General features: G+C 42.9%; 1 protein-coding gene across 1 annotated transcript in view; it reads left to right on the top strand.

Annotated features, from left to right (window-relative positions):
* zfhx4 (zinc finger homeobox 4) overlaps window positions 1-23,093 on the top strand; it is a gene marked incomplete at its 5' end in the record, with an annotated part of 60,216 nt that extends 37,123 nt beyond the window's left edge. The window contains 6 exons of the mRNA XM_079234031.1: window positions 4,486-4,584; window positions 10,837-10,970; window positions 12,127-12,327; window positions 12,567-12,687; window positions 12,872-18,259; window positions 18,758-23,093. Coding sequence (XP_079090157.1) covers window positions 4,486-4,584; window positions 10,837-10,970; window positions 12,127-12,327; window positions 12,567-12,687; window positions 12,872-18,259; window positions 18,758-20,310 — 7,496 coding nt within the window. The 3' untranslated portion in view covers window positions 20,311-23,093. The remainder of the gene's footprint in view (window positions 1-4,485; window positions 4,585-10,836; window positions 10,971-12,126; window positions 12,328-12,566; window positions 12,688-12,871; window positions 18,260-18,757) is intronic.
* Window positions 23,094-25,044: the final 1,951 nt, after the last annotated feature.

The raw sequence follows: 25,044 nt of genomic DNA, 5'->3' as shown, positions 1-25,044 counted from the left end.
AGAGCAGGTCATTATACAGCTAGAGGGCACACACACACACACACTGACACTTTCAATACATCCTCCATTGCCTCCATCTCCCATATGTCTACTCTTCCGTTCTTTCTTTCCGAACATCTCTTTCTATATATCTTTCTCCACATCCTCCTGTGTCGATCTGTCACAACTTGTTTTGCTATTTTATTTTTGACTGTGATACTTTGTAGCAACTGTGAGATATATTTTTACAAAAATTGTACTGAAATAATTCAGAACCCAATTTTCTCGAAGATCATGTTAACCAAATATGTTGTGTTTGGGGATCTTCAGGAGTTTTTTTTATTAGGCAAACAAGTGAGGTATTCATCCAGGGACCTAATTGGTTACACTGGCTTCCAATTAATAGCTAAATCTAAAACCAGGCTGATTTGTCTGTATCCTTGATCAAGACTCACTTAATTATTCGTCCTTTCTAACGGTTAAATATAGGCTGGTGTTGGTTGCAGGGTAATCGGACCCAGGGTCTGTGGTTAGCTCAAGCTCACCGGCCGGCTTTAATGTTCCGACCGACCCACATCAAAGAGAGTCCCACCAGGCTGCCAAAATCACACACCCTCCACAGCCTGACCAACTCCCTGTGTGTGTGTGTGTGTGTGTGTGTGTGTGTGTGTGTGTGTGTGTGTGTGTGTGTGTGTGTGTGTGGAGTGGAAGGTGACTGCAAAAGTTTTGCTCTGTGCGTCCTCTGGTAACGATTAAGTTGATGGTTAAGAGTCCCTGCCGCAGTACCCTCTCCTATGCTCTCTCTCTTTCTCTTTCTTTCTCTCACACACACACACACACACACACACACACACACACACACACACACACACACACACACACACACACACACACTTGCACATGACAACTCACATGCAAACACATGCAGTTACTGTCTCACTCACTTGATCAATGGCGCACATCCACACAAACACACTTAAACATGTGCACACACACGCGGCTAAACGCGCACTCACGTACACATTGGTGTGGTGTGTAACTGTCAGGGTCAGTCAGAGGGCAGACGCTGTGCTGATGTATTGAGAGAGCTCGTCTGGGAATGTCCTCAGTGTGGAAACACATTCCCCGTATGCACGCACGCACGCACTCACACACTCACACACTCACTCACCACAGATCTAACTGGAAGGGGAAAGGAGTGAGGAAAAAAACACTGATGAGGCCCAGATGATCACCCCTCCTTTCCTCTTTCTTTTTCTCTTTCTTCACCCACTCTTCACCCTCATTCCTCCCTCTCTTTCTTTCTCTGTTCATTGTCCCTCTTTTCTCTTGTGTCCTATCTAGCTACAGGTAGACTGCCCCCTAGAGGTTAGTTACGATGGTGGTTTAGTCATGATCAAGCAATGGCTTCATCTATGACGACTTCCTCGAAACCCATATCCTCCATTCTTTGTTGTTCAATTTGCTTTAAAATACTTACATGAAATATGCAATCATAGCTTCAACACATAATATCAAGGAGTTTAACAAATGTAGGTTAAATGTAAGCACATAAGATTACACTGATTATTCTCTGAGTATGTCAGCGATTGTGTGCATGATAATGATCACTAACTTGTTCTAGTCCCAGAAGATAATGTGAAAATAAATTGATTTGTTATCTAAATGTAACAGCTCCATAGTGATGATATTATATGATAATACACATGTACAATTAACCTGTTATATGAAAGCAGGTTGGTTGTGATCAAAGTAATAATATATCTATTTTTACATACATTCGGTGCAGTGAAGGGCAGAAAGCAGACAATGACAAGAGATGAAAAGGTGTTTTTTCTCCTGCTTTTTGCGATTTTTTTATTCTGTCTTTTGAGACATTGGCCTGACCTTGCAGTATGTGGGATCTTCGAGAGCTTATTTTTTCTCTCTCTCTGTATTCCTGTTTGGACCCTTCTCCCTCCCCTTCTTTTCTCACTCTTCTGTGAAACATGCTGTTCGATTTGTGCCATTTGCTTTTTCTTTGGCATCGGACAAAAGTCAAGTATAGAGAAAAGATGAACCAATGATGAAAGACTTTCAAACCCAGTACACACAGCAATATGTACACACACACACACACACACACACACACACACACACACACACACACACACACACACACACACACACACACACACACACTCATGATTCCTCTTTCCCTCTATACGAAGGTGGGGTGAATTAAAATACAAAGATGGACGCTGCAGCACCAGCAGTGAAAATTGCAATTTCTGCAGCCCGGGCTCTCTTGGCTGACAGGAGATATTTCATCCCCGTTGTCACCAACATATTAATAAAACATCAGGAGCAGAGTGCAGTCCCAGTCTCTCTCCCTCATTCACACACAAGCACACACATGTACAGGGACGCACACACACACCTTGAGATAGACTGTGTACACACGTGCAAAATGCGCACAGCACTCGCACGCATGTGCAAATTCAAAAATACAACAGCGCTCATGGATATGAACACACACACACACACACACACACACACACACACACAGTCACAGTTCTCCTCTTCAATCACATGCCAGCATCTGCCATAAAAATTTCATGCTGTATATAATGTCCACTTAATGTGTTGGCGCTTAAAGTAACGGCGCCAGCACTTAGTCTATGTGTCTGTCCGTTTGTGTGTGTCTTTCGTTGTGTACGTGTGTGTGTGTGTGTGTGTGTGTGTGTGTGTGTGTGTGTGTGTGTGTGTGCACCCCGCTGTACGTGAAAGGGTTAATCATATCATGTTTCCGAGGGGGGTTTTGCAGACCCCTTGTGCTCGTCATACAATGGCCAAAGTGATTGTATGCAAATGCAGGCTGACCTCGATGCACCCTTTGCCTGATTTCTATGAATATGACTCCGTGTGAGTGTGTGTGTTGTAAAATATGGTTATTAAGGCAGTTCAGGATTGATGAGAGCAGCTCTTTTGCGCACTCTTGCACAAACACACACTCTCACAGACACATCCACCAGTTTCATTCTCTGGCAGAGTGAGGGGTTTGTGGTGAAAGAGACCCCCCACCCCCCCTCCCCTCGCTTAGAAGACATGCAATTTTTAACGGTTTGCTCTGTGTGTGTGTGTGTGTGTGTGTGTGTGTGTGTGTGTGTGTGTGTGTGTGTGTGTGTGTGTGTGTGTGAATATGATACCGCGTGTGTATGATTTGACGCCTATGTGCAAGTGTTTCTGTTTGATTTTGCATTTGGGTGTGCTACCCTGAGATGGAGGAGGGTACTGTGTGTGTGTGTGTGTGTGTGTGTGTGTGTGTGTGTGTGTGTGTGTGTGTGTGTGTGTTCGCGCGCGCGCATGCCTGGTTATCTGGCCTCTCTCAGACTGCTCAAAATTCATTACAAAGTGACATCAGCCCAGCCGGAGACAAATGATGGCTGGATGAAAGGGAGCGCTGGGGCTCGGCTCGGATTAGTGTTAGCTTGCGCTGGCGACACATATACACACATACACACACAGCACACACACATTCACACACACTCACGCACACGCACACACACACACACACACACACTTTAATCCACTCGCAGAACACTGCAGATACACAGAATTATCAAACAAGGGGCTGAACTCTCAGAGATGGGCAGGCTAATCTGCTAATAGTACAGAGCTGCACGTGTGTGTTGGTTTGTGGGTCTGTGCGTGTGTGTGTGTGTGTGTGTGTGTGCATGCACACATATTTTTTTTTACAGAGGTAACAAAAATTCATAGACACAATATTTCCATACAGCCTAGGAGTGAAAATATACACAATCCCATGCTTTTTAAATTTTTACTTGGACTTTATGGAGTAAAGTGGGTGTGGGCGATAAGATACCATTAATATTAGTCTCTACTTATTCATTGTTTTTTAAGAAAGCAGAAAAGATCATTCTTTTTCATACAATTAAGATTTTACATTACAACAAGTCAGTTTTCTCGAAATGTGTCTAACCTAAAATAATAATTAAATAAATGGAACAACAGGAAACATATTTAACATTGATTTAAAAGTAAGTATATGGACGAGTAAATGTTATTATTTGTTATTTAGTCTTAAAATACATTTCAATGCGTTTTTATTGTCGGGAAATGCCTTCTTGAGAGAGAGAGACAAAATGACTGAAACAGTTTTCCTGTTCGACATATTTTGTTGTCACACAGCGTCCCTGGTTTAAGGCAGTATGTATTATGTTTCACTCACTAGAAGGGGCAGGATAGGGCTATTTTCAACAGAACATGTGTCCAAGTCACTAGAAGCATTACTTTCTGCTGAGATATATAACACCGACCTCTGTTTAGAAGAAGGGGGGGTTTGTGAGGATTAACTGAACATGTACAAGCAGGAAAGAAAATGTAAAATGACTCTTAAATGATACGGTGATATCTGATATCTCAGCGCTGGTGCCCAAGCCAGCAAACATCATTTGTTTAGAGAGCATCATGGGTAATGTAGTTGTTTTCTCTGTGCATTTGCAGAAGAGAATGCTGAGGACGGTGAGAGACCTCCTCGCTCTTCCTCCAGGCCTGGACACAACCTCACTGAACGAGACTTAACTGACGGCAGGAGAACTGACCGTAAGTCCACGCACACGCACACGCACGCACACACACACACACACACACACACACACAGGTATAAAAACACATATGAACCGTAAGCTTCCCTTCTTTTCTAAGTTATCATTCATCTCTCTCTAGCCTTCAGATAAGGTTCTAACATGTGTGTGTACCATGTGAATGCTGCTGACTAGCCTCCATGTGACCTGCTTTAATCGTTTCCATCTGACAGAAAGAGAAAAAGAGAAAGAGAGAGACAGGGAGGGAGTGGGAAAGAAGGAGAGAGAAAAACAGAGAGAAAGAGAGAGGGATAAGTTGAGTGTTGGGGATATTACCAGGCAATGTCCAGGCCCCAGATTATTTTTTAATCAAATCAGTTTGCGTGCTTGTAATTTATAAGCGCCTTGCATTAATCTTTTCTCGTTCTTGTGCCCTCTCAGATGACATATTAATTTTTCATAAGCACAGGATTAGATGGGGGGGGGAGGGCTGTGTATATGTTTTTCTAATATTGCCCCGCATCCTTGCAACCCTTAAATTAGTTTTTTTTCTGCACCCTCCCATCATTTTTCTTTCTCTTCTATTTTTCCTTGTCTCAATCCATCCCTTAATTGTTGTCCAATCTGTGAGCCTATCGCCAGGCATAACTTACGATTGAAAAAGAGCACAAGCTCGAAGGAACCGTTCATCCATTTGTAAGAATGGCAATGTTGTAAGCAGGGAGGGGCAACAATCTGTACAAGACGGCTTGGTGTTTTTGTTATTTTGGGCGCGGTAGGGAGCACATAATGCCTCCGCTGCGAGGCTGTGGTCGGGATAGCCCTGGCTTTGTTAGATTTGATTTACCCAAATAAGAATTCATATGGTCTTTTTATGTATGAGATGGAAATCCATGGCTGGGGATGAATATTGCATGGGGTCTCACTCTCCTTTTTTCTGTCATTGCATGGGGTTCTCTCTTTCTCATTCTTTCTCCCCTTACCCCACTCACTCCCTCACCCAACTCACACTCACACACACACCTTCCAACTTCCACCCTCTATCCATCTCAAACTCCCCACCTCCTTCCTAGCATGCCATACCTAGCTCCATAATGTGAGGCTCAATGAGGCAGAAGGAGAGCTGAGTGAGGCTGGGGCCTATTAGTTTAGCTAGTCATCTATCTTTCAGCTCTATCTCTCTGACAGGCCTGTCTGACGGACTGGCGGGGAACCACCATCCATGCATTTACCGCCGCATATTACCGGCAGCGTCATTTAACACCACCGCACACATGCAAAAAAAATGCCCAGGTCCCTCCTACTTTAATGCGTGCTTATGTATGTGTGTGTGTCCCCAAGTGTAGTTTATCAGATGTCAGGAATCTATTTAATAAAGCAGAACTGTATGCTTTTTTTTGGGGTGAATAATTTGTTCTAGGAATCGCCTTGGGGTCAGCTGCAAGTTTGGCTCGGAAGCCAGATGTAATATTGCTAGTGGGTTTGGGGTGTTTTATTTTGCATTTGGATTAAAGGAGGTTTAAGAAAGTCAACTGCCAGAAAATGCAAAAGGGAGCCTGGTGTGTCAGCGTGTTGTTATGCTAGGGTTATCATCAGAGACAGGGCCTTGTTTTTCTCTTTTTCCAGATTAAAGTAGTAAGATTTAGCATCTCCATCCTCAGCCCCAAATCTCTGGCGAGCTGGAAATGTTCAGATCTGTGCACGTGTGTGTGTGTTCGTATGGAGATCTCCAGGGAAGGGATTACAGTGTGACCAAGTGAGCAGTGTGTTTGCGCACTTCATCTCCAAAACCAAGATCCCTTAAACAAAGAGGGGCAGATACAGAGAGGGGAAGAGAGAGACAGAGCTATAGGGGGAGGGGCAAGGAAAGACCAAAAGTGCTTTTTTCCCCCTTGCTTCATTTACATTGTCTTTTATAATCCCATGTCACTTTAGATTAATTGTAATCCATGTTACATTTTCCATGCAAATGCCCCGATGTGGATTACTTCCAGATAGCTTTGTGCTGTGCGTGTAGATTGTGCATGTCGCCACCATGGCTCAGGGGCCCACTTCTTATAAATAACCAACTAAACAAAGGCCCCGGCATGGAAATGAGCCTGTCAGGCAGCCCTAGGAAATTACAGATCTCTACCTGCCTCAAATTAGCAAAGAAATTACTCATTGCTCCTACAGTCAAATTTTATGTATTAATTTCGTGTACAATTTTGAAATGTGCAGATAAAGGGGGGGAGACAGAATGGAATTGCATGCAAACAAGATCAGATGTAAAATATCCCACATCAGCTTGTTCAGATCCAGAATATGTTCAGTCTTTTTTTCTTATTTGCATGCATCTTGCAAATTTGCCCAGCTTGAGATGAGAGCTGTGCTCGTTTTCTGTCCCTCTAAAATGAGATTAAAATATATTAAAGATATTAGCATGTTTAATTACAAGCCTGCAGCAACTCTTTTGTGCATGTACGGTTTGTGTGTTTTCTGTGTAATGACAGCTTGTTGAACGTCTCAGAAGATTTGTCAAATGTGACGAGGCCATGCTCATATTTATTTGTCATTAGAACACATGCTGGAGATGGAAAAGAAAGGAGGGCTAGTCATTTAAAAAAAAAAAAAACGCAAACTACAAGACAGCTGCTGTTTAACAGCCTTTCTCTTCCTCTCACTCTCTATGTGACTATGTCTCTCCCTCTCTATGTCTCACTCTTTCCCATTCTCTCTCTCTACCTCCCTCCGGCTAGATCTGGGCCTGCTGAGTGCTTCAGTGGGAGTCTGGGGTTCAGAGTGTGTTGCTGTAATGTTATCAGGTGACCGGGGGTCAGCCTAATGCGTAACCTCAGAGCAGTAGGCCAGTAAATCATGCTGGCCGGCCCTCCCTGGCCTGTTCTGGCCAACTCTCCCTCCTAGATTTACTACTCCGTAACCTTAGCCAGTCTGCCAGGGCTCAGGAAAGCTAAATTGAATACTAAATTCAAGCTGCCGCCACCCAGCCTGCTCCTTCTTAATTGACAACCCCCCCCCCCACACACACACACACACACACACACACACACACACACACACACACACACACACACACACACACACACACACAAACACACACACACACACACTTTGTGCTGTTTGTGGGCTTTTTTTATTTTCTTGAAACGAAATGTCAGGAGTGGAATCTAATTGTTTTGCAGCTTGTAAAAAAAAAAAAAAAAAAAGAATTGCAATAGGTATGGTCTGATTGCTTTGAAAGCCCGCTCCAAAATGTAGTTTATTTCATATAAAGTCATAGTTGGAGAGATATGAGGCATCAGTGATATGCTTGTTTGTGTGAAAATCTAATTTGCTTGGTTCAGTTTGCACAAAATGTCTCACCCCTTCCGACACAAAAGGGGAGATTCTAAAATTGATCCACGTGAAAAGCATTTGCTGTGATGGTATTGCCGGTAGTCCTGCCTTTTTGAGGAACAATTTGGGACAGAAATATCCTGAGGTATTTAGAGCTATGGGCTTCTCTGTCCCTCACTATCATTTTTCTTGTTCTTTCCTCTGTTTCTCTGCATCTATCTGGTTCTCTCCATTGCTCAGTACTTCTCTCCATTTCAGCGCACTCTTGCGTGTATATAAGTGTGTGTACACGCAGCTCCCTAAACGCCATTGACAGTTGCAAATAAAGATGGGTGGTGAGTGTGCTGCTCTCTCCCCCTGCAATGCAAAAGCGGTTGAGTGTCATAAATCACCTTTTGATTTATCTAATCAAGCAAGGTCCTGCTGCATGCAGACATTTGTCATTGGTGGAGGTGGAGGGGATGTCAGGTTTATTCTGCCCCTCCGCTTCACTGGGCTGCAGCTGGTGGAGCCCACCTAAAGATGAAGGGATGGAGGGAAGGTGGGAAGGGAGGGGAAAGAACAGGGAGGAGGAAAAAGGACACAGTCATTAAGTGTGGGGTGTGGACTCGGAGACAAAGGAAAAGGAGAGGAGAGTCTCATGCTCCTGTCTTGTCCTCAATCCTGCTCTCTCCCATTATTACTCTGTAAATGTTTTAGCACTGCTCGGGGCAAAAATATGAAGCGGCAAAAACTATAGGCAGAGGAATATTTTCATTTTCCCATCAATTTATAGATACGGTTTGGATTGTGCTAGCTGTTATTTGGTCTGTTATTATCTGTGTTACAGGTGATTATATCCTTGGAGTGTTCTCCAAGGATATAATCACCTGTAACACAAATAACTTACCAATAACTTACCAATTTCAATGCAAAAACTGTATTATTCACATGAGCAGGGATTGCGATTTAAAGCTCATTTAAAGTGGCCATCTGCTCTCTCAACATTCAAGGTTAACCAACTGTTTTTCTCCACGCAAGAGTCACAAGTGTTGATGAAAGCACAAGGTTGAAGACAAATCTAAACTAAAAGAACAGATGTTCATGTTGCACACACAAACACACACAGACTCTCTCTCTCCCTCCACACAAACATACATTTACATTCAATATGACAGTAATCAATGGTGATCTGTAGGCTCTTTCCCCCGCCGCATTGTAAACGTGTTTGCAGCCCCTTGTCTCACAATCGCCTCATCTCCTTTTGCAGGGATGTAATTTAGTTGCAAATTGACTGGGAGAAGGAGGCAAAAATTGAAAGTTGAAATTAGAAATGGTCACAATAAACATGGGAGGTGGGGCGGAAGCTTTTGAGCGGTCAGGTGATATGACGGGCTCTTCCAGGTTGGACCAATCTGACCAATGGAGTTTCAGAGGCCTGTCAGGAAACACATTATACACACACATACATAGACACAAACACAAGCCCTGCAGGGACCATCACAAGCAGTGGAAGACAAGATTACCTCGCTATTCTGAGCTGCAGAGCAATTCTCGGATGTTCTTAGAAATACACATTGTGCCCTTGTGTTTTTTTTTCTCTTCTCTCTCTCTTTCTCTCTCTCTTTCACCCTTTCTTCCTCCCTCCCTCTCTTGTCACTTTCCTTGACAGGCCAATATTTCAGGCTTCAGATATAGGGGATTACAAATAAAATAAGTGGAACGCCTACTTAATGCAACAGAATTAAAATGCATGAACGGACCGGAGGAATTGATATGCGCCCAATACAAACACGAGCCACAGAATAATATGAAATACAAAATGTTTTTTTTTTCAACCCCCTCTCCATGTATCAGTGCTTTGATTTCCCTTTTTCTTCCATTTGTGCATCTAGCGTGAAGCGTTGATTCGCAAGAGTGAGGCTCACATATTGCCTTGAGTGACCAGACGAGGGAGGGTGGGGGGGGGGGGCTTAGAGAGAGAGAGAGGGAGGGAGAGGAGGAAGAGAGTGGGTGGGGGGGGGGGGGTTGCTGTTGCTGTGTCTTTGTGTTGTGCCGAGTGGGTAAATTGCACTGGCAGAGTATAGCAGGGCCTGCATGGCTTGTATCTCAGGATGAGGCTAATGAAAGATTTATCAGTGGCTGCAGCATTTACTAAATACAACCAGAGGCTGATCTCTCCACATTGAGCCCTGCTGTTAATGTCACACACGCTTACACGCACACATACAAATAGACACACACAAGTAGCACCGCTACTGTACCACCAGCCGTGACCAAGCCCCCAAAATTTAGCATCTTGTACAGACAGAGAAGTTGTCGAGGCAGCTGGGGAAATGTATATGAACTAATGAAGTGTATAATATTACCATAACATTTAATGTATGTCGTGCTGTGATAATGAGCCTGCCCGAGTTCTCTCCATTTCATGTGTCCTCAGGGCAGAAACATGTCAGTGTATATGAATGTGAATAATACAGTCCATGATTGTATCCATGCTTGTGTTGTCTTTTTGTCAAATATTTTTTTTTAATCATCACCTATGTCTGAATGAATATTCATTTGGTAGACATATTTATCTTATTCACCATTATGGTTTATTTATAGTCATTTGACTACTTTGCGATCTAACCCAGCCACAAAATGTCATTTCAATTTACTCAATCAATTGTGTCAGTTTTATAGTATTTTAGTAATGTAATATTATAGTATATTACTTGATATGTTGCAGTATGTGTGATCGATGGGATACTATACATAAATGAGACATAGCTGTTACTCTTTTTGCTCCAGAGTTTCTTTCTTAAAAGCTCTATTTGAAAAATAAATATACTATTTAGCCAACAATAATTTTATAATTTTGCAGCTTTGATGTATTTTCAGATTGGTATTGTCATTGTTAGTGCTTTGTATGCTGACTCTGTCCCCCTTTCTCTCTCTCTCTCCCCTCCACCAGGAGTGAATGCCACATCCAAAGAGGTTACCGGACCGAATTCGTTGGCTAAACATTCCCTCTTGCCAGATCGACAAATTGAAAGTCCGCCCAAAAGGCCAAAGTCTGCTGAGGGGAAGACCTCTGCCACTGAGCAGGTAAAGGTTTGTTGAATATAAAAAGGAAACTGCCAGTTGTACTACAATAGCAACACTTTTGAAAATATTACTAGTATAGTTCCTAGCAATTCAAGTAGGACCGACCATGGACCTTTAACTGTTTTCACCTTTCCAAAGAAAATACATTTGAAGGTTATTTAGCTTTGTGTGCCTCTATTTAGATTGGATATCTGACAATTCATATTCCAAATAAATTGTTACATTTGAAGTACGAAAGCTGATTGTTAATGAGGCTGGCTCTCCTTCACAAGCACTAATTAAATCTAACCTTTGCTGTCACTGTGGGATGAGCTAATGGGAAGATACTCATGAACTGGAAGAAGCAGAAATGCTAAGCTAAGCATTTAGCAATGTTGGTGCCAGCTTTCTATCAAAGGGTTAAACGCAGCCCACCATTCCCTCCCTGACAGAGCTTTTTAGCATCAAGCACAGTAGGCAAGGCTTTGTGTTCTTAAGTGGACTACCTGCACTAGCCTTAGCCCCCCCTTTTGCATCTCTTTAAATTATATGTGTTTTTAAATTAGATTATGAAGTATTAGCTTGTCTGGTTCTGGGCCCTGCAAGGAGGGAGGACTTAGTCATTTCAGAAATGGATTCTATTAAGACAGGTGGTGGGGAGGCTGCTATGTTCAGAGTACTCCCTGTAATGAGGGCAAGGCGTAGCTTGGGAGAGTACACACCTTTGTCATCTGTAATACTGATTAGAAATTCTGGCCAATCATGGTTTGGGCTAATAAAATTGCATGAGTTGAGAGACTTAAGTGAATTAAATGAAACATGGTTGATCTACAATTTCTGTGTTACGGTGGGCATGAGGGTTGGTTGGAAAAGATACATGTGTTGGGATGAGGTTAGTGGGCAGTGAAGAACAAGAAAGCCTTGTAAGAATTAAACAGTGCAGGAAGCATGTGTCTTGTGTGTCTCGATCCTTGTTTGTGTTTTAGTTACGTTTAAGTTATGTCTTATGTACTTAGTGAGGCACACAGTGGACAGCCAGCTATGCTAATGTCTCTGGTGTGTAAGAATGTTACCCAATAAGGAGTACATCTTTTACAAAAAGTAAATCCGGCTATTGGATTCATTTGACATTGTTCATTTTCTCCACAGTTACTTATTATACCATCTTGTTTTTTAGGTTCAGCAGTGTCCATATTGCAACTACAGCAGTAAAGATGCCAACCGTATGCAGCTCCATGTGATGTCCCAGCATTCCATGCAGCCAGTGATTCGCTGCCCACTGTGCCAGGATGTCCTAAGCAACAAGATTCACCTGCAGCTGCATCTCACCCACCTTCACAGTGTGGCTCCTGACTGCGTGGAAAAGCTGATCATGACTGTAAGTAGAAGTAATGATTACAAAAAGTGTGTGTGTGTGTGTGTGTGTGTGTGTGTGTGTGTGTGTGTGTGTGTGTGTGTGTGTGTGTGTGTGTTTGATTGTGTGTGTGTGTTTAAAAAGGGAACTTGTATTCTCAAGTCACTTAAAAATGTATGTATGTATGAGAATAATCATTTCAATAATCATTTCATTATTTGCAAATGTATATATTAATTAAGTCTTTTCTTTGGTCTTGATAGGTTGTCGGACCTGACACGTCAACACCAAATAATATAATGCATCCCCAAACTGGACAAGACAAAGGTCTGTCTTTAATGGATTCCTCTACTTCTCTTACTGATGGGTCAGGAAAATCTCAAGGTGAGCAGAATGTGGTTCTTCAATATTTTTTTTCTGTCATTAATTTGTTATTCAAGTGATAATACAATTTAACTTACATATACAAATGTATGCATATTTGTCATGTTTAGTTGTTTGTCACCGAAAAGTATGATAAGTAGATGATGGCGTGTATTGTACTTCAAATTGCATTTTTTATTTTTAGGAAATATCTCAAAAGATGAACTAACCAGTCAAGACAAGAATGAATTGGACCTGCAGAGGGAGGAACTCAAGCCCCCAAAGGAGGCAACAGAGGCCCCAGGCTGGAAGAGAGCCAGTGGATTAGGACATGATAGCAAGTCTCCTGATACCCTACAGGACCATCTCAGTGAGCTCCAAAGGCTCCAGCAGCAACAACAACAGCTATCAGTATCTGATCGTCATGTCTACAAATACCGTTGCAACCATTGCAGCCTGGCCTTCAAGACAATGCAGAAGCTTCAGATACATTCCCAGTACCATGCCATCAGAGCAGCCACTATGTGCAGCCTTTGCCAGCGCAGCTTCAGGACATTCCTGGCCCTCAGGAAGCATTTGGAAAATGGACACCCTGAACTTAGTGAAGCTGAGGTGCAGCAACTCATAGGAAATCTGCCACTAAATGGCGATATCACTGAGAGTGAGGCTAGGGCCTTGGAGGAAGCTCAGGCCTTTGAACATGACTTAGACAAAGATGACGAAATGGACCAGGATGAGAAGCCCAGTCCTACCGGAAGTGACAGTAGTTCTCTGCTAGATGACATGGGAGCAGAACCAAAACGAACCCTACCTTTCAGAAAAGGGCCCAACTTTACAATGGAGAAATTTTTGGATCCTTCTCGGCCTTACAAGTGCACAGTATGTAAGGAGTCCTTCACTCAGAAGAACATCCTACTAGTCCACTATAATTCAGTCTCCCACCTGCATAAGTTGAAGAAGGTTCTCCAAGAGGCGTCAAGCCCAGTTCCACAAGAGACAAGCAACAGCATTGATAACAAACCATTTAAATGCAATATTTGCAATGTTGCCTATAGCCAAAGCTCAACACTTGAAATTCATATGAGGTCAGTGCTACACCAGACCAAAGCCAGAACAGCCAAAACTGAAATGAGCAGCAGCAGTATCACAAGCACCAGTGGTCCAGTGCCTGCAAAAAGCCCAGCCCCAAGCACACAAGGGATCAGCAGCAACTCAGACACAGCAAGAAGTGGAACACCTTCTGCTAACAAAGAAAACATTGTGGAACCCAAAGAAGCTAACAGCAGCAACAACACAAAACCAACAACAACCACTGACCTGGTTTCAGCACAAGCAAGCAGCCACCAGTCAGCACAGTCCTCAGCCCAACTGCAACTGCAGCTTCAACATGAACTTCAGCAACAGGCTGCCTTCTTCCAGCCTCAGTTTCTTAATCCAGCTTTCTTCCCCCATTTCGGAATGACACCAGAAGCACTGATGCAATTTCAACAGCCACAGTTCCTTTTCCCCTTTTACATCCCAGGAGCTGAGTTCAATCTTAGTCCAGAACTTGCGCTGCACTCAGCAGCAGCTTTTGGAATGCCCGGCCTTACTGGATCATTCCTAGAGGACTTGAAGCAGCAGATGAACCAGCAACACCAGTTGCAGCAGGCTCAGGCCCAGCAACAGGCTCAGCAGCAACAACAGCAGCAGCAAGCCTCTCAGACGCAGTATCAAATGCAGCAACAGAAACATCAGCAATTGCAGAACCACAAATCCAAAATGGAGTCCAGCAATGTGTCTGAAATTCAGATGACAAGAGAGGCAGAGGACCAACTAGAAAAACAAGAAAACAGAGCAAAGATGGAAAATGCAGGTGATGCATTCAATGATGGAGGAAAAGACAACAAAGACCCGAGAAAATCAAAGTTCTCAGAGCCATTGATTCCTCCTCCACGTATTGTGTCAGGAGCAAGGGGCAATGCAGCCAAAGCACTACTCGAGAACTTTGGATTTGAACTGGTCATTCAATACAATGAAAACAGACAAAAAAAACAAAAGAAAAACAAAGACGGACTTGAACAAGTGGAAATGAACACTGATAAGCTTGAGTGTGGTATGTGTGGTAAACTCTTCTCCAATATGCTTATTCTAAAAAGCCACCAGGAACATGTGCACAGTCACTTTTTCCCATATGTGGAGCTGGAAAAGTTTGCCCAACAGTACAGAGAGGCCTATGACAAACTCTATCCAATGAACCCTTCTTCACCTGAGACTCCACCACCACCGCCACCACAACCTCCTCCTCCTCCACCTCCTACTCCATCTCCAGTGACAGCTACTCAGCCTCCTTCTACATCAATGACCAAGCCCCAAACTTCAGTACCCTCACCAGTTTCTGTCCCCAATATGGCCCCACACCAACCGTCTCACCAGACACCACCACCTCAAACACCACCCCCTCCTCCACCACCTACTGCCCCTGCTGCGCCTCCCCAAGTGCAGCTCCCTGTTCCCATGGATTTGCCCATGTTTTCACCTCTAATGATGCAGTCTATCCAGCACCAGGGCCTGCCCCATCAGCTTTCCCTCCAGATGCCTACTATGGACTCTCTTTCCACAGACCTTACACAGCTCTGCCAGCAACAATTGGGTCTTGATCCAAACTTCCTCCGCCAATCCCAGTTTAAGCGACCACGCACCCGAATCACAGATGACCAGCTTAAGATCCTCCGTGGCAACTTTGATATAAATAATTCCCCGAATGAAGAGCAAATTCTGGAGATGTCAGAGAAGTCTTGCTTGCCCCAAAAGGTCATAAAGCACTGGTTCCGTAACACTCTCTTCAAAGAAAGACAGCGGAGTAAAGACTCTCCCTACAATTTTAGTATTCCTCCAATTACTACATTGGAAGATATTCGAATTGAGCCCCAGCTCAATGCACATGAATACTACAGAACTGACGCAACCTTCAACAAGAGGTCTTCCAGGACCAGATTCACTGATTACCAGTTGAGGGTACTTCAAGATTTCTTTGACACTAATGCCTATCCAAAGGATGATGAGATTGAGCAACTTTCCACTGTGCTCAATCTACCTTCCCGAGTCATTGTGGTGTGGTTCCAGAATGCCCGGCAGAAAGCTCGCAAGAGCTATGAAAACCAGGCTGATTCTAAAGATAATGAGAAAAAAGAGCTGACCAATGAACGATACATCAGAACAGCAAACATGCAGTACCAGTGTAAAAAGTGCAACATTGTGTTCCCGCGCATTTTTGACCTTATCACTCACCAGAAAAAACTGTGTTATAAGGATGAAGATGAGGAATGTAGCGAGGAAACCTATGAGGAATACATAGATTGTAGTGAGCAAGGTCCGGTTAGGATGACCCAAGGACCTTTTGAGCAACCCAAACAGTCCCATAGAACTGCCAGCAGTTCTGGCTCAAGCTCCCCTGTGATGGCCTCTCCTCGTGCCAGCATGGGGAAAACGTCCCCCAAACCCGATGTTTCCCCTGAAACTGAACCTAAACAAACTGAAACTGCATCATCGCCTGTGATAAAGTCACTACCAGAACCAAGACCATCAAAGGCTTGCACACCTCAGCCACCTCCTCAGAAAGCTCCTCAGCCACAAATGTCAAGACCCCATTCCCAGCCACAGGCTGCTACAGTGCCCTCAAGTCCACTCTCCCTGGCTCTTTCCTCACTCACAAATAGTCTCCCTCACCAGATGCTTCAGTACCAGTGTGACCAGTGTAAGATTGCATTCCCCTCTGTCGAGCTATGGCAAGAGCATCAGCACATGCATTTCTTGGCTGCCCAAAACCAATTCCTTCACTCTCAGTTCCTCGAAAGACCCATTGACATGCCCTATATGATATTTGATCCAAACAACCCCCTAATGGCTAGCCAGCTGTTATCTGGAGGCCTCTCCCAAATCCCCTCTCAGGGTAGTTCTGGTTTGACTTCTGCTGCAGGCTCTGGGGCAATGAAGAGAAAACTGGATGACAAGGACGAAAGTGCTAACGATAAAGATGGTGGAAACAGTAGTGAAGAGCAGCACAGAGATAAACGTTTGAGAACCACCATCACACCAGAACAACTGGAGATTCTCTATGACAAATACCTACTTGACTCTAACCCAACAAGGAAGATGTTGGACCACATTGCACGAGAGGTTGGCTTGAAAAAGAGAGTCGTGCAAGTTTGGTTCCAAAACACTCGTGCAAGAGAGAGAAAGGGGCAGTTTAGGGCTCTAGGGCCCTCTCAGTCCCACAAGAAATGTCCCTTTTGCAGAGCACTGTTCAAGGCTAAATCTGCTCTAGATAGCCACATACGATCTAGACACTGGCATGACGCTAAGCAGGCAGGCTTTAGCTTGCCACCAAGCCCAATGATGAATCAAGACAATGAAAGAGGTGAAAGCCCAAATAAGTATCATTTCTTTGACTACCCACAGCTGCCTACCAAGACTGAGCCAAATGAGTATGAGCTGCCTACTGCATCCTCAACTCCAGTCAAACCATCTGAGGTACAAGTAAAAAACTTCTTTAGCCCTTCATCCTTAAAAGCTGAAAACTGTGATGAAACTGACGGGCATAATGCTAATTCAGCTGAAGTATCATCTTATGATTGCAGTAGGATGGACTTTGATGAGACATCTTCTATTAATACAGCCATTAGTGATGCTACAACTGGAGATGAGGGTAATAACAATGAGGTTGAGAGCCTCACAGCCAATGGAGGGGACAAACTGAGTGACAAAAGTGGCCTGGCACCAAATTCTGATGGTGGCAATGAAAGGTTCCAATACAGCATGGTGAGCCCTGCCCTCAGCTTCTCTGGAAAGGACTATGACTCTTACTTTAGCTCTAGAGATGATGAGTTGGATGACTTCTATGACATGAGTGAAACATCAAGCCTAGCTGATCCCAGTTCCCCGAGTCCCTTTGGGGCAGGTAACCCCTTTAACAAGTCCGGGAAAGGCAGCAATTCCGGGGATAGGCCAGGCCACAAACGATTTAGGACCCAGATGAGTAACCTGCAACTTAAAGTTCTCAAAGCCTGTTTTAGTGACTACCGCACTCCTACAATGCAAGAGTGTGAGATGCTAGGCAATGAGATTGGACTCCCCAAGCGTGTTGTCCAGGTGTGGTTCCAGAATGCCCGTGCTAAAGAAAAGAAATTCAAGATTAACATTGGAAAGCCATTCATGATAAGTCACAACTCACCAGATGGGCCCAGGCCTCAGTGTACTTTGTGTGGTATAAAGTACACTGCCCGGATGTCCGTCCGAGACCACATCTTCTCCAAACAGCACATTGCCAAAGTGCAAGAAACCCTGGTAAACCAGGTAGATAGAGAAAAGGACTACCTAGCACCAACTACTGTCCGTCAACTGATGGCGCAGCAAGAGCTGGACCGAATGAAGAAAGCTGGTGAGGGACTCAGCCTGCCTGGTCAGCAGCAACAGACTGCAGTGGACAACAATAATGCACTTCATGGCCTCAGTCTACCCTCAGGCTACCCAGGGTTGTCTGGCCTTCCGCCAGTGTTACTTCCTGGGGTCAATGGGCCATCATCACTTCCTGTTTTCCCACCCAACACACCTGGTGAGTTAGTATGACGAACAGTTTTTAAAAAAAGAAGTTAAAAACACTAGAAGCTTTATGAACTGAGCTTTATCATGCACTATTTTATTCTACTATTCTACTGTTTATTCTGTATCACAGTGGTGTTGGTCAAAAAGTCTTATTTTTAAAAACTATTTTAAAATTAAAAATTGTGGGAGTCAGTGCATGCATTATGTCATCATCAGAGTTGAACTGCTAATTGATAATTCAGAGATTTTTTACAACAAATGTATCTATATCATGGCTTTTGTTTGTGTTGTTTGTTTTCCCCCTTATTGTAGGTTTGGTATATTTATATTATAATATATATTGGCAGATTTAAATGATCATAAAGCGCATGTGACAGTTTTGATCCATAACAAAATCTTAACAAGAGCGATAAAATAAAAAGCATCTTCAGCTTGTAATACAAACAAATTTCCATAGTGATTTGGGGTTGAATATTTAAATCCATATTTATATACCACTGTATTTCAGCTTTAGCGTCTCCCGGTGCTGGCATGCTTGGGTTCCCTACACCAGCCACCCCCTCTCCTGCCATGTCTCTCAGCACTACCCCAACCAAGACTCTTCTGCAGACTCCTCCTCCTCCTCCTCCACCTCCTCTTCCTCCTCCTGTTCCCTCCACACCTTTGGCAGCAGTAAATCATACAGAGCAGCAAGGTAAAGACTCAGAGAGAGACAGCAGCAAGAAACCAGGAGACAAGCCACCGCAGATGAAGATGAAGGACAGAGAGAACGTGAGCGGCTCACGCCCTGAGACCCCCAGCATGGCCAAGAAAAGGGAGAGACCAGCTCCAGGGAAACCAGGAAGTGAGACTCAACTAGACGCCACACAGCTTCAGGCACTTCAGAATGCTCTTGCCTCAAGTGATCCCAGCTCTTTCTTTGGGGGCCAGTTCTTGCCCTACTTTCTCCCTGGATTTCCCAACTGCTTCTCACCACAGCTTCCTAGAGGGGTCCAAACAGGGGGCTACTTCCCACCAATGTGTGGAATGGAGAACCTGTTTCCATATGGCCCAGCAGCAGTCCCACAAGCTGCCATGGCCGCTGGTCTCTCCCAGACTGCCATCCTGCAACAGTACCAGCAGTACCAGCAGTCCCTCCAGGATTCTCTGCAGAAGCAACAACAACAACAGCAGAAACAACTTGAGCAACAGCAGAAACAACAACAGAAGCAGCAACAGAAACCAACCCCTGTGAAGACACCCCAGAGCATACAGAGCACCACCAAACCAAAAGAAGCTATAAACGCAAAGGATAACACCAACAAAGGCTCTTCAAAAGAAAGCACAAAAGAAGAACCGAAAACAGATACCAAAAGTTCCATGGATTTTCCAGACGCTTTTATTGTACCGTCCGTCAAGCATGAGTTTATATGCAGGAAGTGCCAGATGATTTTTGCTGACGAAGATTCTGTGGTGCGTCATCAGAAGTCCTTCTGTTACTTGGGACATGCTTTTTCTGACCCGCAAGAGACAGTGCTTCGAAAGGCAGTGAGCAACTACACTTGTGTTGCCTGCAATGTGGTTGTTAACGGGAATGAAGCACTTGGCCAACACCTTCAGTCGAGCTTGCACAAAGAGAAAACAATCAAACAAGCAATGAGAAATGCCAAAGAGCATACTAGATTATTACCTCACTCTGTCTGCTCCCCTACTCCTAACACCACATCTACCTCGCAGTCTGCAGCTTCTTCTAATAACACCTTTCCTCATCTCTCTCACTTGTCCATGAAGTCCTGGCCAAATGTCCTGTTCCAGGCCGCCACAGCCCGGAAAGCTGCTTCCTCCTCCCCGTCTGCCTCTCCTCCTCCCCCCCTCTCCTCACCTTCAACGGTTACCTCAACTTCCTGCAGCACCTCAGGGGTTCCAACCTCACTACCCACCGAGAGTTGTTCAGAAGAGTCTGACAATGAGCTAAGCCAGAAGCTGGATGACTTAGATAACGCGTTGGAAGTCAAGGCTAAGTCGGCCTCTGGCCTAGACGCGAGCTTCAGTAGTATCAGAATGGATATGTTCAGTGTGTAGGAGTGACAAAAGGATCCCTTGCTTAAAGAAAAAATAAGACTTTTTAAACTGCAGTTCCAAAGTTTCTCTTAACCCAAAAAAATTACAGTACCAAATGATTGACTCAGGATTGTTTTTCCCATATTGATATGCTGGCAAGATATTGATTGATTTTTGTTATGGACAGAACTGTTGCAGATGCTTGACTGAGCTTATATTGTATACAAAAACATGGAGTAGGAAAAAAATCCCACAGGCTCCCTTGGGGGGCTTGTTTCAAGCCAAAAACTCTCACGATAGCAAATTGCACCTCAGCTGGATTGTTTTCCAAATGCTAGCATGTACTGTATGGGATGACGATCCAGAACCCTCAAAGAGAATCTCTCTTAGTTTAGATAGGTGTAATTCAGTAGCTTTAAATTCTCAGGTCAGAACATAACATTTCTCATTTGTTAAAGCAGCAACAAGCCTGGGTACACTTGGCTTATAACCAAAACATGTCAAGCTTTATCGGACGCATTTCCTTGATGTGTATAGAGTACCAAGAGACAATATTACTGTTACAGTGGACGATGTGCATATCCTTTTAGTTTTGCCCTACAAAGACAGTATGGTTTTGCCACTGAGGGAATTTAGAATGGTGAAGTAAATGTGTATGATGCCCCTGTGTTTGCCAGTTTGTATTACAACAAGCTGTATCTATTTCCCGCCCCTTTTTTTCTTGTAGTATATACTAATCTGTGCCAACTCTTACCTTCTCACTTTTACCTCTGCTCACACCCTTTTCTGAAGAGGTAATAACTCTAGTTTTGATAGACTCTCTCGGATTATGTGAATATAACATTTTTCATTTGTGAATTGCTGTACTGTTACGGTACTTGCTTGTGTCTGGACTATAGTGCACTTATTTTGTTTTATTTGTCTTTTTATTATTTGAGTAGGCCATTTTGTTAATTTAATAGATTTTTTTCTGTTTGTTTGTGTACGTTTGTGTTTTAATTATTATTTGTGTCTATTGCAGCAGCATATTGGTCCATATTTGTTACAGGATTGATGCCTAACAATCTAGAGACCTATTTAACAATTGGTGCATCCATGAAAGCAGTACTGTATACTTGAAACTGTTAAGGTACAAGTTGGTCACAATGTTAAAAAAAAAAGGTATGATCATTTGCTATACGTTTGCAAATATGCTGCTTTAAATGGGGGACAACAGCATTTTTGTTGTATATTAAAACATGTTCATGTACTTGTAGGACTTAAAACAGTGTTACACCTATACACAGCCATTTAGTGCATAGGTTGACGTCCTCCCAACAATTCTCTGGGCACTTCTGATGATCTACAGTTAAAGTCAACATTTTAATTTTTCCACATTTAGTGATATCAACATTGCAAAGTATTACCTTACAAAGTTTTGCTGCTACTGTGTAATGTTATTTTGCTTGCCATCAATTCTCTCAACTTTCTACCAGACAAAATACTGGTTCATTAATTGCTTTGCTTTGCTATTTTTATTTTATATTATTTTCTTATTTTGCTGTGGAACTAAGAATGTGAAAGCTGTCAAAGGGTGTTCAATTTTTTACGAATCACTTTCTAGTTTGGTAATTGAAACCAATGTGATTCATTCCAAAGTAACAGAAGGCTATTTGTATGAAAGATAAAGGCTTGTGAACAAAGAAAGCTAAGCTGTTGTACATATTCGTAGTTGGCTGTGCATGGTACAAATTTATTAATATGAAGAAATGCAAAAATGTATTGCTTTTGGTATTTCCTATTCTGAGATGAGCAAGTAGCATGTAATGCAACTGTTTGACAGGTTAAATCAAATCATGCTTAGTTATTGTTTCAAACAATGAAATCAAGTAACATTTCCTCTTCTGTTTTATTATTGTAAAGGTGTTTTTTTTCAAAGTTTTAAAGCAAACTCAGTTTTTCATTTTCTGCGTGAGCTTTTTAATTGTCATTATTTGGATTTTTAGTATTTTAACATTTACTTTAATCCTGAAGACACTTTTCGATTGTGTTTCACAAGAGACATCCTGGCCTCCCAAGGTGCAATTCTGCCATTGTACAAACATGAGCGACTGTCCTGATTCCAAAGGCTTTCACAACTCTGGCTTTTTGCCTTTCCCCACTCTGTGGCTCAGCATTATAAGACTGAACTGTCAGCTAGCATCATGTGCTAAGATGTTAGCATGAGACAGGACGCTTTCCACACCAAGGACTGGTAAAAGCTAACAAACCAACAAAAAGGATGGTCCAACAATATAACTGTACATAGATATTGCAACTGCACAGCAGCCAAAAAGAAAAAAAAAGAACTATAAAAAAAAAAAAAAAAATGGATGGATTGTGTCATGTTTATGGGGACAGCCTTCAAAAGGTTGAAATTGGAATTGTTCTTCTGGATGTCAAAGGGATTTTCATGGCGCAATCATATCCTACACAATATGTACTCTTCAACATCTGGGTTACATAGGAAATGCACCCTGAGGTTTTAATAAGAAGAAGCCCCTATGGCTAAAACTTTAAATAAACTAAACCAAAAATGTTATTGATGTTTTATATATAGAGAGTAGTCGCATTAGTTTTTGTTACTGTACTGTTTGAGGTCTCAACTGTACCGTATCACGGTAATAACATGGTTTTGAAACCTTTTTTTTATTTTGTCACAGACCTGTTGTCATAGTTGAAATGACGTTTATTGTAGATGGTATTTGAACAACTTCTGGAAATAGTTCATCAAGTATGTTTGTTGCTCATTGTTGTGATACATTAAAAACTGTATCTGCAAACCAGTTTGGTCTCATCAAATATTCTTTGTTTCATTTTCACTCTTACATGTTCTCATCATGCTAATTCATTGGCAATTGATTGGTAATTTTACAGTAATTTAGCAAACACAAGGGTTGTACTAGTACACTGTACATGGTTTATTAGTGCAATTTAAATTTCCATATTACACTTAACATTTGAGGCACGTCTTTTCCCAAAACTTTTACTATGTCATACTATTAACCAAATATGTATTGTATCAACATCCTTCTAATAATTGTCATTCCAGTCACTGACAGACTAAAATTCCAAATCATATAATGGGTATTTCCTATCATTATGCTATTTGTGGTAATCTGACTATAAGCAGATGTAGGGGATTATGTTTGGAAGTGTCTGCTAATCTGGATCTGATCAGGTGCAACTCTAGAACCCTTCCATTAAAAGGGAAATATCCACAATAATAAATCACGACCACGGATAAACAGACGTGCAGCCACAACAGAGAGCAAAGAACATCTGTTTTTTTAATCTTAGATTGGTGATCCTGTATGTATTTATATATATTGATGGATTGATGGATAGATATAAAGTGTGTTTTCTGCTGCAGACCATATACTGCTTTTAAAATTCCATTAAGTAGCAAAATGCACGTCAGCATGAGACATTAGGGTGACATTTTACATTTGAGGTCAACAGATGCTGTCACATTAAAAATTGCACCTGAGGAAAACCTCAACACAATACATCACACCCTGCCAGCGAGACGTGTCCGCCACCAGTGTCATGGTCACGGAGAAAGCCGACATTCACAAGTCGTTAAATCCACCTAATGAAATTTCACAAGGGCAGCAAAAATGAAGGGGAAGATGAGGATCTTTTCACTCTGGCAGAATCGGTTGTGGCCTTTATTGTTTCGCTTAACACACTTCAGTGTGCAGTGAAACGGCCGCGACATGTAAAAGCCTCAAAAACAGCTTTTTTTCTCCCCCCTCCTCCCCCGCTTCTGACTTCACCCCTCGTCCTTGACGAATGTGCTCGGCTCACAGGGTGCAACTGTTCTGCTGAATGGCCCTTTCCTGTTGCCCACCCTTTTAAGCGAAGGCGGTTGCCGAGGTAGGGCTCCCCCGCCATATTATGGGATTGAATTGCGTTTGACCTTTGTGGAGAACAATGGCTGAAGGCCTTTCATTTTTCTGGCCTTCACAGCTCCGAGAAGAAGGACCTCTTTACTCTGCGTTTTTACTGTGGTCTGCCAGTAATTCACAAGCAGGATGACAGGGTGATCTATGCACAGTAAATGTGCGCATGTGTTTGCGTACACCCGGGGGTATACACAAGTATATTGTTTGCTAGTTCTTACTCGTATCTACTGAAATCACAGTTTATAGGTCAAACAAAATATAAAACCTGAAAAAATAACTATTTGGATTTGACTATATTTTGGAGGCCACCCAATCTTGCCACCTCACTGCACTGTCCTAGAATAAAACAGCCCTCTAAAGAGAGTAGTTCATAGTGGTTCAGACACAGCTTTGCTAAAGAGGCCGCAACAGTGAGCGGTCTTGCCCTGAATACACGATAAAAGGTTTACTGTAAATTTTAAATGGCGTTTTCCGCAACCCATACATCACTCATGACCATTGGGTTCCACCCTCACTGCACAGTGCACCCTTCTAGCCACAGCTTTCCAGATGATACAGTACAGAGGCTGCGGTTCAGGCAGATCTGCCTTTGAATAGCCTGCAGCCAATGGATTTTCTCTGGATAATACAATGTTTTGGACAGAGAGGCAGGGATTAGTCCAGACGGATACATCCACCACCCCCCACATGCCCAATCTAATTAGACTGGAATCAGTTTAAGATGAAAGCAAGCCCTAGCATCACCGCACTAAATACTGGAATTAGTATTCCCCGCATGGGAATTTAATGACGAAGCCTGAAAATCCAATCACATTCACTCCCAGTTTAG

This window comes from Taurulus bubalis (assembly GCF_910589615.1).
Source record: "Taurulus bubalis genome assembly, chromosome: 18".
NCBI lineage: Eukaryota > Metazoa > Chordata > Actinopteri > Perciformes > Cottidae > Taurulus > Taurulus bubalis.
Note: the sequence above shows the minus strand (reverse complement) of the source record. Positions and strands in the feature narration are given on the sequence as shown.